Genomic DNA, 13183 nt, shown 5'->3' on the forward strand with positions numbered 1-13183 from the left:
ACATTCAGCACTGTATTGTACATTACATCCCCGGTACCTATTTATCTTATAACTAGAAGTTTGTATGTTTTGACTGCCTTCATTCACTTCTGCCTCCCCCCTCTCTCCTGTCTCTGGTACCAGCTGCAAAATAAACCAGTCACAGGTATGAATTGTATAGTGTGGGGAATATGTCAATAATTATGTAAAAACTTTGTATTCGTGATGGTAAATAGACGTACCGTAGCGATCATTTTGAAACGCTTAGAAATATCGAATCATTATGGGTGTAACAGGAACTAACATAGCATTGTAGGTCAGTTTTACTTCACAAACAAACTCATAGAAAAAGAGATCAGATTTATTTTTTCCCATTGTATCACCTTCTAACATATTTCATGTTTTATTTGGCTTTTTATTTACTTTTTGAATTTTCAAAATGGCAATATATGTCCCTACAAAATTCTTTTTTCCTCTCGAAGAGGTCTCTATCTTGGCTTTCCCCAAGACACACTTTGGGAAATTCTGTTATGATGTCTTATGGAACAACAGAGAAGAACATTTCAAGAAAGGTGAGATTAATGCAACTGGGAAGTTGAAATTTTGACCTGTTTAAAAGCTAATGAGTGGATTAGATAAGGGACATGGTTTGCAGTCAGAACATGTTGTTTCAGTGCTGTGAAATGGCCAGTTCAAGGGAGTTCAGTTGGACCCATATGTTGAGGAAGAAAAGTAGCATAAATTATTCAGGGAGTTTGGGTTTAGAAGAAAAGGAAGACAGTAGTGAGAAAAAGCTGCAGGTTCAACACAAAATGCCGTCATTTTTAAGATCAGGAGAGCTTGGTTTTGTTGCCTGTTATTTTTATAAGGTAACATAGATTACGGTACTAATGTAAGCATTTTTTTAAAGTTATACTGTAATAAATAGGTGGCCTACAGCATCCTGCTTTTTACAGTGGGGTGTAATTCAGTGGGTTTAGTGCTGTGTGGTGACTGGATCAAGTGAGATCCTTGGGAAACCCCCTTACGAGTTCTCAGCCTCCACTTTGCTACTCTGTCCTCTATGATTTTGTTGTGATTGTTGTACTTGAGAACCCAATAGGCATGAGAGGCATGATGTGCTGATTGCTTGCTGTTCCTCTTTTAGAAGACACAGGATCTGTTTGGCTATGTGAATTTCTAGGTCATTTCTGTACTTCCTGAAGAAAACTCACCCGTGCTTCCTTCACACTTGTCACAAATGGGTAGATTCATGCTTTCGTGGAAGCTTGTACCAAAGTGAGGCACTGCTTAAACAGTTTTGTGAAAGTTTGGTTCTTTCTTTCTCAGGAGTTTTGATCCACAGAAGGATGAATTTCTATTTCAAATGTGTGTTGAACTTATAAAATTCTGCTATTTAGACATGAACTTTTGGATTTTTGTTTGTTTGTTTGTTTCTGTGGTGTGAATTCATTGTTTTGGGATTTGCTCTCATGGGAAAACTAAGGACTGTTGGGCGTTTTTAGTTTACTATGCCATCAGTCATGCCGTTTGAGGGCTGAAGTGGTTAACAGTGAAGGGTGTGCCAAGGGATTGTTCTCCAGGGCTCTGTGCTTTATTGCCATTGTTGAGTTTGTACAGAATTACTTTCATGTTATTTGACGTCAAATAGTTATTTGAACTCCTTTTCCAGAGTAACAGATATCTTTTGTTTTGGTTACAGAATCTGCCTATATGTAAGAGAAGTAAAAATGTCGGATGACATAAGGAAAAGGTTTGAATTTCCAAATTCTCTTATCCAGTCACAGGTAATTTTACTTATTTCTTCATTTATTTATCTATTTTTGCTTCATGGTAACACAGTAACATTTTTGGTGGATTGTTAATTGATATTTATATTTTTAACATTAAATATTTTTATTCATCTATGTACAGGAGTATATATTAACAACTAACTTTTATATCAGTTAATTTGAAAATTTATATTAGACATAGGAAAAGTAAACAGTGAAACTGACCAATCTGTGATTTTATTTATGTCATACTTTTCTTCTCAGAGATAAAAAACTTTGATTAACCTCTGAATATATATTTTTTGGTCTGTAATTAATTATTGGGAACAGAAGTAAATGGTTATACATCTTCAGAATGTCAGATATTCCTATTTTAAAAGGTATATTCTACTCTTAGTACAACTATTAAGAATAAATAGATTTTTATAATAATGATATTAAATCAGTAAAATATCCTGGATTGAAAAATTAGATCTCTATGCTAACTCAGGTAGAAGATTGTGATAATTAGTTTTAGAAGAGCTTTTCAGTTATTAGGGGTAAAACAGAACTGGTTTTCTGGTTAACCTTGAGCTAACGAGAAGCATTTTGGTTAATCAAGGTACCATAATAGCTACTGTCTTTTCTCATGAGAGTATAGCAAAGGGACCAGCAGAAGCCTGCCTGAAGATTTACCAACCTGCAGCGTCTTGGATACTCTCAGCAGTTACCTTCGGAGATGCCTGCCGTGGGAATTGACTTAGCTGGGTAGTGGGGAACCCTTCCATGAGGAGTAGAACACTCCTTATGCAAGATTCCCTTCTACCTGACTGGGTTGGAGTCATATCCTGTGCAACACAGGTGCTTACCATGAAGAAGAAGATGAAGGCTTGGAGGACGCTGTCCACAGTTTCTATTTTCCTGTGTGTGGAGTCCCTTCGTTAGCATAGATAAAGAAATGCCTGTATGTGTTGCTGTTAAATTAAAAGTGTATATGTATTGTTTAGTGGGCGGTATCCATTTAAGCTACTCTTTGTTATGGAAAACTTATGTAGCAGCATAGGCTGATTTATACTTGGATTTTGTATTTGAAAATCAATTTAGGCTATACTGTCTCATTTGTTAGAGGGATAGATTGGAAGGTAAATTAGAGAAATTGAATTTGGTGGGCAGTGGGGGATATTTATCATTAAGCTTATTTTCTGTTAGTCCTTTTTCTAAATATGAATGGTAGCTTTTTTTGTCCATTGTGTTTCATATTGGTTTTATTAGGTGCTTGCAATTGTTCCCTGTCCTCTGTGAATACTTCTTATTGTTCTTTTGTAACCACTGCTCAGTGTTAGCACCATGTTTCATTGATTCACACATTTTTTTTCATGTTTAACATCTGCATTTAGTAATTGATGGCAGCAGTCATTATACAGTTGATACTGCCTGCACATTTGTGCATTTGGCCATGATTTTCTAAGAGTCTGAAAGAGCTCTTAGAAAATAAACATAAATTAACATAAAATTAAATAAATAATAACATTAATAAATTAACATAAAATCAAAAATTATGAGGCATTGTATAACATTAATTGGCAGCCTTTTTTCTTTCTTAGTGGTTCATGAAATAATGGTGCATCTTGCATTTGATGGCCATTTACATTCAATGAAATATGGTTATATTGTAAACAGGAACTGAAGCTGTTCACTGGTCCTCAATTTTTGTTACTATCTCTTTAACAAGGAAGTAAGAGGTCATTGATCTAAACTTAAATTTCATGTAAATAAGTAACTTGTAAAGACCATTGATCATTGAGGTCTGAATTCAATTCTAGTGTGTGAAATGCAAAAAGAAATGAAGGAGCAGATGCTGTGCTTTTGTTTGAGCTTTTCTGGAGGCTTTGCAAGGCTGATGGGTGTTTATACATCCATATCAGACATTGGTCACGTGGGCACACTGACTAGTTCTTGCCATAGCAAAATTTTTCCCAGCCCATACCTAGAATGGCTGTCCTCCTCGTTGCTAATCTGTGGTTCTACGACAGCAGTGCTGGGTGGTGCTGAAGATCTAGGAGAATGGAGTTGAGATGATAGGAAGTAACAGCATTTATATATTTATGGAATCAATCAGCACTCCTATGAGAATCTTAGTTTTAATTCTGGGTTTTTTTTACCAAAGACGATATGGAAAATTTTTAGAGATTTATGAGACTGAAAGCTTATTAAGGAGCTGAAACATATGAGAAACCAACAGGGATATTACATCCTAGATCCTAGAGGGGAGAGAATGTTTGAAGTTGGGGGAGGACCTGTTGGTTCAAATCTGTGTGGGCCATAGCCATGAAGATGGTGATGAGTTTTCTCTATCTTCATTAAGGGCATGATGAAGCATGATGTGTTTCATTTAGTTGCAAAGATGATTTTAAAAGCTGTGGAGTTTCTCATTTGTCTCATGGATTAACGGATTAAGCAATCTCAAATTATCTTGTAATACCAAGTGACAACAATTTAAACAGAAAATCCAGCAATTTTCTCAACATCTGTGAACCATAGTTTTCTTACTGGGATAAAATATAGGATGAGAATGCTTACCTTGAGGGTTGTTGTGAAGATGAGAGATTCCATTTGTGGAGTGCCAAGTACAGTGCCTTCTTCAGAGCACATACCCCCTGAATGGGAGTGTTATTACTGATTGACTGGTATACTCATATCCACTAGTACTGCTGTTAGTTACCTTCAAATTCACTATTGAGAGAGAACTTCTGAGGGAATGTATTCATTAATCTTGTTTGTTTTAGGCTGTGGGTCATCTTATTGCTGCAGTTCTAAAGGAAAACAGCTTTTCAGAAAAGATCCACCAGTGCACAAACCAGGTCTGTCTTTAATTTTGTGCTTAGTTCTATTCAGATATTGCTGGTAACTGGACCACCTTTGCGCTTCTTTTGTTTTCCTCACAGTTCAGGTCACTATAGAAATGATTTTATCTATTTTTGTTTCTTTGTTTGCCATGTTTTTCTTTTAAACTTTAAAAAGTGTTACAACAGACTCCAGGAACTAGACAGGGAAGGGGTGAAGGGGAGTATTCTTATGACTATTAATGAAACAGAACATGGGTACAATGAGCATAGGCAGCCTTTAGAAGAAGGCCGATAGATAGAGTTACTGCTGAAGGAATCTGTTTAACGGACAGAGTGAACACAATGGCTCTGCTGGGGTGTAGGAGATTTCTCAGGCTTTAGGTAGTCCCACACACAAGTTCTAAGTTAGAAAAGTCATGCTTTGACAGGTAGAACTGGAGGAAAAAATTCTGTATCATTCATAGGGTTGGTGAATGCCAATGCTGACATAGTTACCACTTGGGTTTTGGTTGACCAGTGCTATGTAGCTTGACATGCTGATTGGAAACTCTGCTTAAGTTGGGCCTCTAAGGTAAACTCTATGGAGAATATAGGTGATGGAAATAAGAGTTTTTTTTCATAACAAATAAATTTATTTCCTTTCTCTCATATTCCTTTATATTAGCTACTTCAAATTACATTTCTGTATCCCTTCTGCTGACACATTGAGGTCAGTGTAGAGGCATACTTCACTAATGAGCATTTATCTGGTGTTTGTATGTAGTCATATAAATTAGGTTTTCTGAGAACTCTGATCTTAATCCTGCCTATAATCACATTATATACTCTGAGAGGATCTGGTGGTTTTACTTAAACTGCCAGAATTTATTGAATGTCAAATCTCTGTAACTAAATGTTTCCTCTTCTGCTAATGAATGAGTGCTTCCTTCCATGAAGGTGCAATGTTACCTGAGGCAACAGTTTTTTATTCATTTATTTTGTTATTCTGGCTTAGAAGTGGAGTGATGATGTTTAGAACACTTTGGTATGGTCCACACAGGTGAATAAAATTTCCTTTGGAATAAAAGAAATGGAATATAAATATTTCTTCCCTTCAGTGACTGTTAACTATCTTGTTCTGTACAGTTAGTTAGTGGGATCCTACGATTGAAAAGGCTCTCAGAGTCAGCTACCATGGGAAAGTGGGCACAATTTATGTTGATTTTCATTAGTTTAGTTATTCCATGGGAGCTAGGGATTGTAATTTTTTTTTCTGTCCAGATTTTATGTTTCCCTAGTAAATTATGTCCAAAGGAAGCAAAAATAGCTTCATTGTGTTCTTTAAAAAAAAAAAAAGGCAAAAATAAATAACCCTAACCCCATGTAAAATCTAAATGGACTTAGCCCAGAATACATTCAAATGTAGGTTCATCATTAGTAGTGAACTTTTTATTGTTATTATTTTTTTTTTTGAGGAGAGTCGTAAGTTCCTGAGCAAGTTATGAGAGCTAGAACCTCTGCTTTACTAGAAACTTTCAAAATGAAGAAATATTTACTTTTGTGTCTTTCTGATGCTTTCCTATCAAAGATGACAGGTTCACAGTGTGAAGGGAGAAGTCAAACTCTCTTCCTTGGGCAAAAAAGTTTTTCTAGGCATTTTTTGGTAGTCCTGGAACCAGCAGCTTGCTTGTAGCCTCAGCTGCTTCTGTCTCCTTCCTCTGGGTCCACATTCAGCTTCAATCACTTGGAGCAGGGGCGCCGTAAGGGTCAGTGGGGTGGCATAATCAGGTGCTCTTTCCTCCATGTTTGACCAGTTGATGATTTAAATAGAGGTTGGTGGGAGGAGAGGAGGAGCACTTTCTGAAAATGTTCAGGGCTTGAAGCATAGGTATGACTTGAAGTCCAACTTAGACTAACTGATATGCTGGTATGGTGGTGTCTGGTTAAATGGCTTGGTTAGAACATAGTGCTAGAACCAAACCATAGTTTTGATCTCCTAGTAGCTGCATTGCTTAGACTCAGATAGAACCTCTGCAGCCAGCCTCAGTTTGCTGCAAAGACACCAGAGGAGAGAGAGTTAGGATATCAGAATACACCCACTGCCTCTCTTGGAAAACCAGCTCCAGTGTACCCTACACATGGTATGACACAACATCATTTTTGTAGAGGAAAGCCAGCCTGTGGGGAATGAATTACGCTTTGATGAGCTGCTGGGGCTGTGTATGCATTTGATAGTTATCAGACGTGTGTTTTAATCACTGGTTTGATTTCAGACTCCGGCCTTGAACTTGCTGTGGGAGAAGTGTTGCAGCGACAATGTCGTCGTTCGAACAGCTTGCTGCGAGGGTCTGGTGGCCCTTGTCGCTCAGGATCACGCGGAGTTCAGCTATGTTCTCAATGGGATTCTCAACCTGATTCCATCAACCAGGTGCTCCTTTCCTTCATATTTGATCAGTTAATAGTTTAAATTTTTAGACAGAAATTCACTGATTTGCCATTAAGGTTCACCATTCATCCTACTTACTAGTTATTGTTCTTTCTCTAAAAATGTCATACAGTTGATATTTCATATGTGGTGAAAACATGTTAAATTAAGCTCTGGAAATTTGGGCATTTGTGGTCATTTTGCTCTACTTAAGTTTTGGGACTCTGATTGAAAGTGTTATTGCTCTTTTTAATGAATAGCCAAGTTTATAACTCACAGTTTGCAGTGTAATTTCCTGACTTATTTTAAGAAAGGAGGTTGCCCATAAGCAATACTCATTCCACAGTGGTAAAGTTGATACCCTATTAGCCTTGGTCAGCCTTTAACATCAGTGCATACATTAGAAAATAATGCCATCGATTTCTTTAAAAGCATTTTGTGATTCAGACATACCTTCCCCTGATTATTTGAAGTAAATAATGTTTAGTTTTTTGAATTTGTTTGGTTTGCCCGTATTTATTTCATTCACTGATGCTGCTTCACTGCTGCTGCTGTTTAGTTGCTGTTGTGTCCAACTCTTTGCAACCCCCTGGTGGACTGGGGGTTCCTCTTCTCCGGGATTTCCCTGGCAAGAATACTGGGCTGGGGTGCCATTCCCTTCTCCAGGGGATCTTCCTGACCTAGGGATTGAACCTGTGTCTCTGGCTGGCAGGGAGATTCTTTGCTGATTCAGCCACCAAGGAAACCCAGAACTGAATACTTGATCTTTTTTTCTGCCTTCGGTGGAGATGGAATATAGCTGTCACCATCAATCTTTGGTTAGTGCCTTCCTGGACTTGAGGTCTATTGAATTAAATAACCTCTGGCCTTTTAAAATATATATTTTATTTTTTTAAATTAGAGGATAATTACTTTACAATATTGTGATGGTTTTTACCATACATCAACATAAAAACAGCATTAGGTGTACAAATGTCCCCTCCCTCTTGAACCCCCCCTTTCACCCCTCCCCATCCCACCCCTCTAGATTATCCCAGAGCACTGGGTTTGGGTTCCCTGTATCATACAGCAAATTCCTACGGGCTGTCTATTTTACATAAGGTGATGTATAGGTTTCAATGCTATTTGCTCATGTAATCCAATCCTCTCCTTTCCCCTCTGTGTCCAAAATGTCTGTGTCTCCTTGGCTGCCCTGCCAGTAGGCTTGTGAGTACTATTTTTCTAAATTCCACATATATGTGTTAACATATGACATTTGTCTTTCTCTTTCTGATTTACTTCACTCTGTGTAATGGGCTCTAGGTTCATCCACCTCATTAACTGACTCAAATGTGTTCCTTTATATAGCTGAGTAATATTCCATTGTGTATATGAACCAGAACTTTCTTATCCATTCATCTGTTGATGGACATCTAGATTGCTTCCATGTCTTAGCTATTGTAAATAGTTTTGCAGTGAACAGTGGGGTACATATATCTTTTTCAGTTCTGGTCTCCTCAGGGTATATGCCTAGTAGTGGGATTGTTGGGTTGTGTGCTAGCTTTGTTTGGAGTTTATAAAGGAATCTCCATACTGTTCTCCATAGTGGCTGTAGCAATTTGCATTCCCACCAACAGTGCAAGAGGGTTCTCTTTTTTCCACACCCCCTCTAGCATTGATAATTTGTAGACTTTGTGATAATGACCATTCTGACTGGTACTGGTGTGAGATGATACCTCATTATAGTTTTTGTTTGCATTTCTCTAATAATGAGTGAATACCTTCCCAGGTGGCACTAGTGGTAAAGAACCTGCCTGAAAATGCAGGAGTCAAAGAGATGTGGGTTTGATCCCTGGGTCAGGAAGATCCCCTGGAATAGGAATTGGCAACCCACTCCAGTATTCCTGCCTGGAAAATTCCATGGACAGAGGAGCCTGGTGGGTTGCAGTCCATGGGGTCTCAGAAGAGTCAGACACAACTGAGCAAGTGAGCAGACAAATAATGAGCAATGTTGAACATCTTTTCATGTGTTTGATAGTCATCAACCTCTGGCCTTTTAACCTTTCTTCACAAATCTTATTTTGTTCCCTTAGATCATCTTTTTGGAACTTTGTGGAAGCTTGATTTTTCTGTATAGTCTGCATATAGTCTTTTTTGTCTACATTTATCAGTCCAAGCCCTTTAGTATGGTATACATGCCCTTCCCAAACTAGTTCCCACTTTCTGTTCAGCCTGTGTTTTCTGCCATGAGCACTCCTGTTAGCCGTACACACCTGATCCCTGTTCTGACACCTGTGCACACTGCATTTCTGCATGTAATGTTCCTTCCCCTTCTTTTTCTGAAATCTCTTCTTCATATTTCAAAGCTCAGCTCAGATATCAGCTCTTCTACCTAGATACTTCCCCCTTTTCAGCTGGGCTACTTGCTCTTTCACGATATGTTTCACAATATTTTTAACCTGTATTTTTGTCTCTAGCACACTCTTTGACAGTTGGTAGATAACCAGATCATTCTGAATAAAGATTTGATCAAAGTGATGCAAAATTGAAATTGGTTAGTCTCAGAATTACTCTGTCTATATCTCCTGTGGCTACCAATTTAGACAATATGAATACTCTAAGAAACTTAAATCTTTTTTTCAGGATCCTTCAATTGTTAAAGTTCCTATATTTGAGTACAACAAAATTCAAAGCTTTCTTCTATATCTTGGCCATATTTCCAAAGACTCTTGAAAACTAATGGTAACCTTATGTTTAAAATTACTCACTGAAGCACTGCCTGTGATTGAAAATAATAAGAAACTGGTAAATTATGGCATATTGATACAGTGGAATATTATACAGCTGGAAAAATAAGGAATGATGGAAAAGATTTTTTTCACTAAAAAATGAAAAAGAATACTATGTCTAGTAGGCTACTTTTTTATTTTTTAAAGAAAACACATGTACCTATAAATTTTCAGTGACATGTGCATATAACATCTTTAAAAGAATAAATAAGACCTGGTAAGACTTTTACCTCTGAGGAGAGAAACTGAGGTACAGAGGAAAGAAAGAATATTTGCCTCATATGCCTTTTTGAATTTTTAACTCTGTGAGTGAATCTGCTCAGTCGTGTCTGACTCTTTGCAACCCCATGGACTGTAGCCTGCCAGGCTCCTCCGTCCATGGGATTCTCCAGGCAAGAGTGCTGAAGTGGGCTGCCATTTCCTTCTCCAGGGGATCTTCCCGACCCAGGGATCGAACCCGGGTCTCCCACATTGCAGGCAGACGCTTTAACCTCTGAGCCACCAGGGAAGCCTATTTAACTATGTGAACGTGTTGCTAATTCAAAAGTCTATTTTTTAATTAAAAAGTCTAATATTACTGACAAATTTTAATGTATACAGATGGCATGCTGATCCACTGTCAGCAAAACTTCTGCCTTCCAGTTTACAGCATCGATGATGGACTTAGACTGATGTGCAAAGGATGGCCTGTGCCATTTTCTGATGAGACATTGGAAACATCTTATCATTTTCTAATAAGACATTCTTGAATTAAAGGTGTAATCTAACTTGCTCTGATTATCTCTTAGAGGCGTTCCCCTGGCCCCTTTAAGATGCTGATAGTCTTACTTTTGGATCTAAACAATACAACTACACAGTGCAAGGAGGTTCTAATGTTGTAAATTTAAGGTGAAAGCTATTTAGGGAGGAACTAATACTACTATCCACATTTGAAAAAATGACTGAGCCAAAATCTCGGTGGCTTGTTTAAGGACAACCAATAAATTACATAAAGAGAGACACATTATAACTTAACCTTTTAAAAGTCAAAGTAAAGTCAATTCCCCTCAAAACTGATATTTTTGTGATTATACAATAGGATCCTTCTAAAAAATATTTAGATATGAGAGTTGGACCATAAAGAAGGATAAGTGCCAAAGAATTGTTGCTTTCAAACTGTGGTGCTGGAGAAGACTCTTGAGAGTCCTTCAACAGCAAGGAGATCAAACCATTCAATCCTAAAGGAAATCAACCCTGAATATTCATTGGAAGGACTGATGCTGAAGCTTTGATGCTCCAATCCTTTGGCTACCTGATGTGAACAGCTGACTCATTGGAAAAGACTCTGATGCTGGGAAAGACTGAGGGCAAGAGGAAAAGGGGATGACAGAGGACTAGATGGTTGGATGGCATCACCAACTCAATGGACATGAGCTTGAGCAAGCTCCAGGAGACGGTGAAGGACGAGGAAGCCTGGCGTGCTGCAGTCCATGGGGCTCCCAATGAGTCAGACATGACTGAGAGACTGAACAACGACAACAGAAAAAAACACTTGTTCAAGGGTGCACGCGTGTGTGCATGTGCGTGTGCATGCACGCAAAGAAAAAGACAGCAAATAAGTTTTTAGCTGTTTTAAAAGCTTTTTTTACAGTTTCTTAGAGTATTCATGTTGTCTACATTGGTAGCCACAGGAGATGTAGGCAGAATAGATTCTGAAGCTGACCAATTTAACTTTAGCATCAATTTGATCATGAAATGTGTTATAAAACTGCTAGGTTTTCTTTATTCTTGCCAGTAGACATAATGATTATTTGTGAAGAATTTTCTTTCTTTGTTTTATTTCAAGTAGCACAGCTTTGTGGTTTGCAGTGATTACAAAGACTATACTCTGCATTGTTTACAGCTTAGAAAAAACCAAAATGAGAATTAAATTTAAGAAATTAGGTTAAATTTAATTACAAACAGGGAACCCACACAGCCGGCTCTTCCAAATGCTCCTCAGGGAATCTTCTGAGACAGAAAACTGTTTTTATCTTTGGGATCTAAAAGCAGAAATGACTTTGTCATTTCCCTGTGGTTCTTGGCTGAGACATTTTGGATCTTCTGTTTCCAGTGTTTAAATTTCTGCTTGTCTCTGGCTGTCTCTTTTTGAAATAGAGATTTATTGCAACGTGGAGGTATCTTGGGCACAGAACCACACAGAGATTGCTCAGCTTTGATGTAGAAGAATGAGTGTGAAGCTGTTATTTTTTCATTTTGTCTGCCTAGCATTCTTCAGAGGGAGAGAGAGAGAAGGGAGAGAGGGAGGAGAAGAGAGGGCAGTGGGCGGGGGGAGAGAGAGACAGAGGAAGGGAAGGAAGGAGGGAGAAGAAGCATCCTTCTATGGAATAGACATTTAGACAATGTCGGAGAAGGCAATGGCACCCCACTCCAGTCCTCTTGCCTGGAAAATCCCATGCACACAGGAGCCTGGTAGGCTGCAGTCCATGGAGTGGCTAAGAGTCGGACACGACTGAGCGACTTCACTTTCACTTTTCACTTTCATGCATTGGAGAAGGAAATGGCAACCCACTCCAGTGTTCTTGCCTGGAGAATCCCAGGGACGGGGGAGCCTGGTGGGCTGCCGTCTCTGGGGTCGCACAGACTCGGACACGACTGAAACGACTTAGCAGCAGCAGAAGACAATGTAGCTTCTGGAGCTTTCTCAGCATTAAATGTTGATAGCTGTAAGGGAAGTTGGAGGGACAAGTCAGTGTGGTTCTTCCTCTCTGTTTTAACCTACTCCTTGGCTCTTTTTTTCTTTTTGTCCATGGAATTGTCCAGGCTGGAGTATTGGAGTGGGTAGCCATTCCCTTCTCTAGGATATCTTCCTGACCCAGGGATCCAACCTGGGTCTTGTGCACTGTGGGCAGATTCTTTGCCATCTGAGCCACCAGGGAAGCCCCTTTGCAGGTCTAGTCTGTAAAATTCCTCTGCAACATGTATGAAAAGCTTCCCTCTCTTCCACCCCTCTCCCTCCCACCCCCTCCCCCTCTAGATCCAACCCACAATTTGAGAAGCATTGGTCTGGAGCCTGCTACATTGTATAGTCTAACTTTGAAAAGAGACTTGACATTTGTAAAGCTCTGGTTGTCTAAAATTCAGGGAGTGGCTGGGAAAGTGTCTGGCTCTGTTTGAGAGACTGTTGCCTTCAAAGGAATAGTCTGATGTCCAAGAGCACTCTGGGGTTCAAAGCGGAGGCAACATGAAACAATTGTAAACTAGTTTTTATAGCTTCTGTAAACAAAGAAATGGACATAAGAGGTCCAAAATGTTCTTTTAATCAGCAAGGAAATTGAAAAAAAAATTATTTCCTAGGGAGGGTGAAGGAAAGAAGGGGACTACAAAGGAAACACAGTAAGGAAATTATTATCAGCAGTTAAATGTGAATTTTGAAGTTAGATAAAATTAAAATAA

General features: G+C 38.7%; 1 protein-coding gene across 3 annotated transcripts in view; it reads left to right on the top strand.

Moving 5' to 3' along the window:
• Positions 1-13183, top strand: part of FOCAD (focadhesin) — a 298144-nt gene that overhangs the window by 24366 nt on the left and 260595 nt on the right. For all 3 annotated transcript variants that reach the window (XM_027964571.2, XM_042243479.1, XM_060409523.1), the window contains exons 2-4: positions 1682-1766; positions 4517-4591; positions 6829-6983. In XM_027964571.2, the coding sequence (XP_027820372.2) occupies positions 1710-1766; positions 4517-4591; positions 6829-6983 (287 nt within the window). In that variant the 5' untranslated portion in view covers positions 1682-1709. The remainder of the gene's footprint in view (positions 1-1681; positions 1767-4516; positions 4592-6828; positions 6984-13183) is intronic.

The sequence above is a fragment of the Ovis aries genome, chromosome 2, assembly GCF_016772045.2.
Source record: "Ovis aries strain OAR_USU_Benz2616 breed Rambouillet chromosome 2, ARS-UI_Ramb_v3.0, whole genome shotgun sequence".
NCBI classification, from domain to species: domain Eukaryota; kingdom Metazoa; phylum Chordata; class Mammalia; order Artiodactyla; family Bovidae; genus Ovis; species Ovis aries.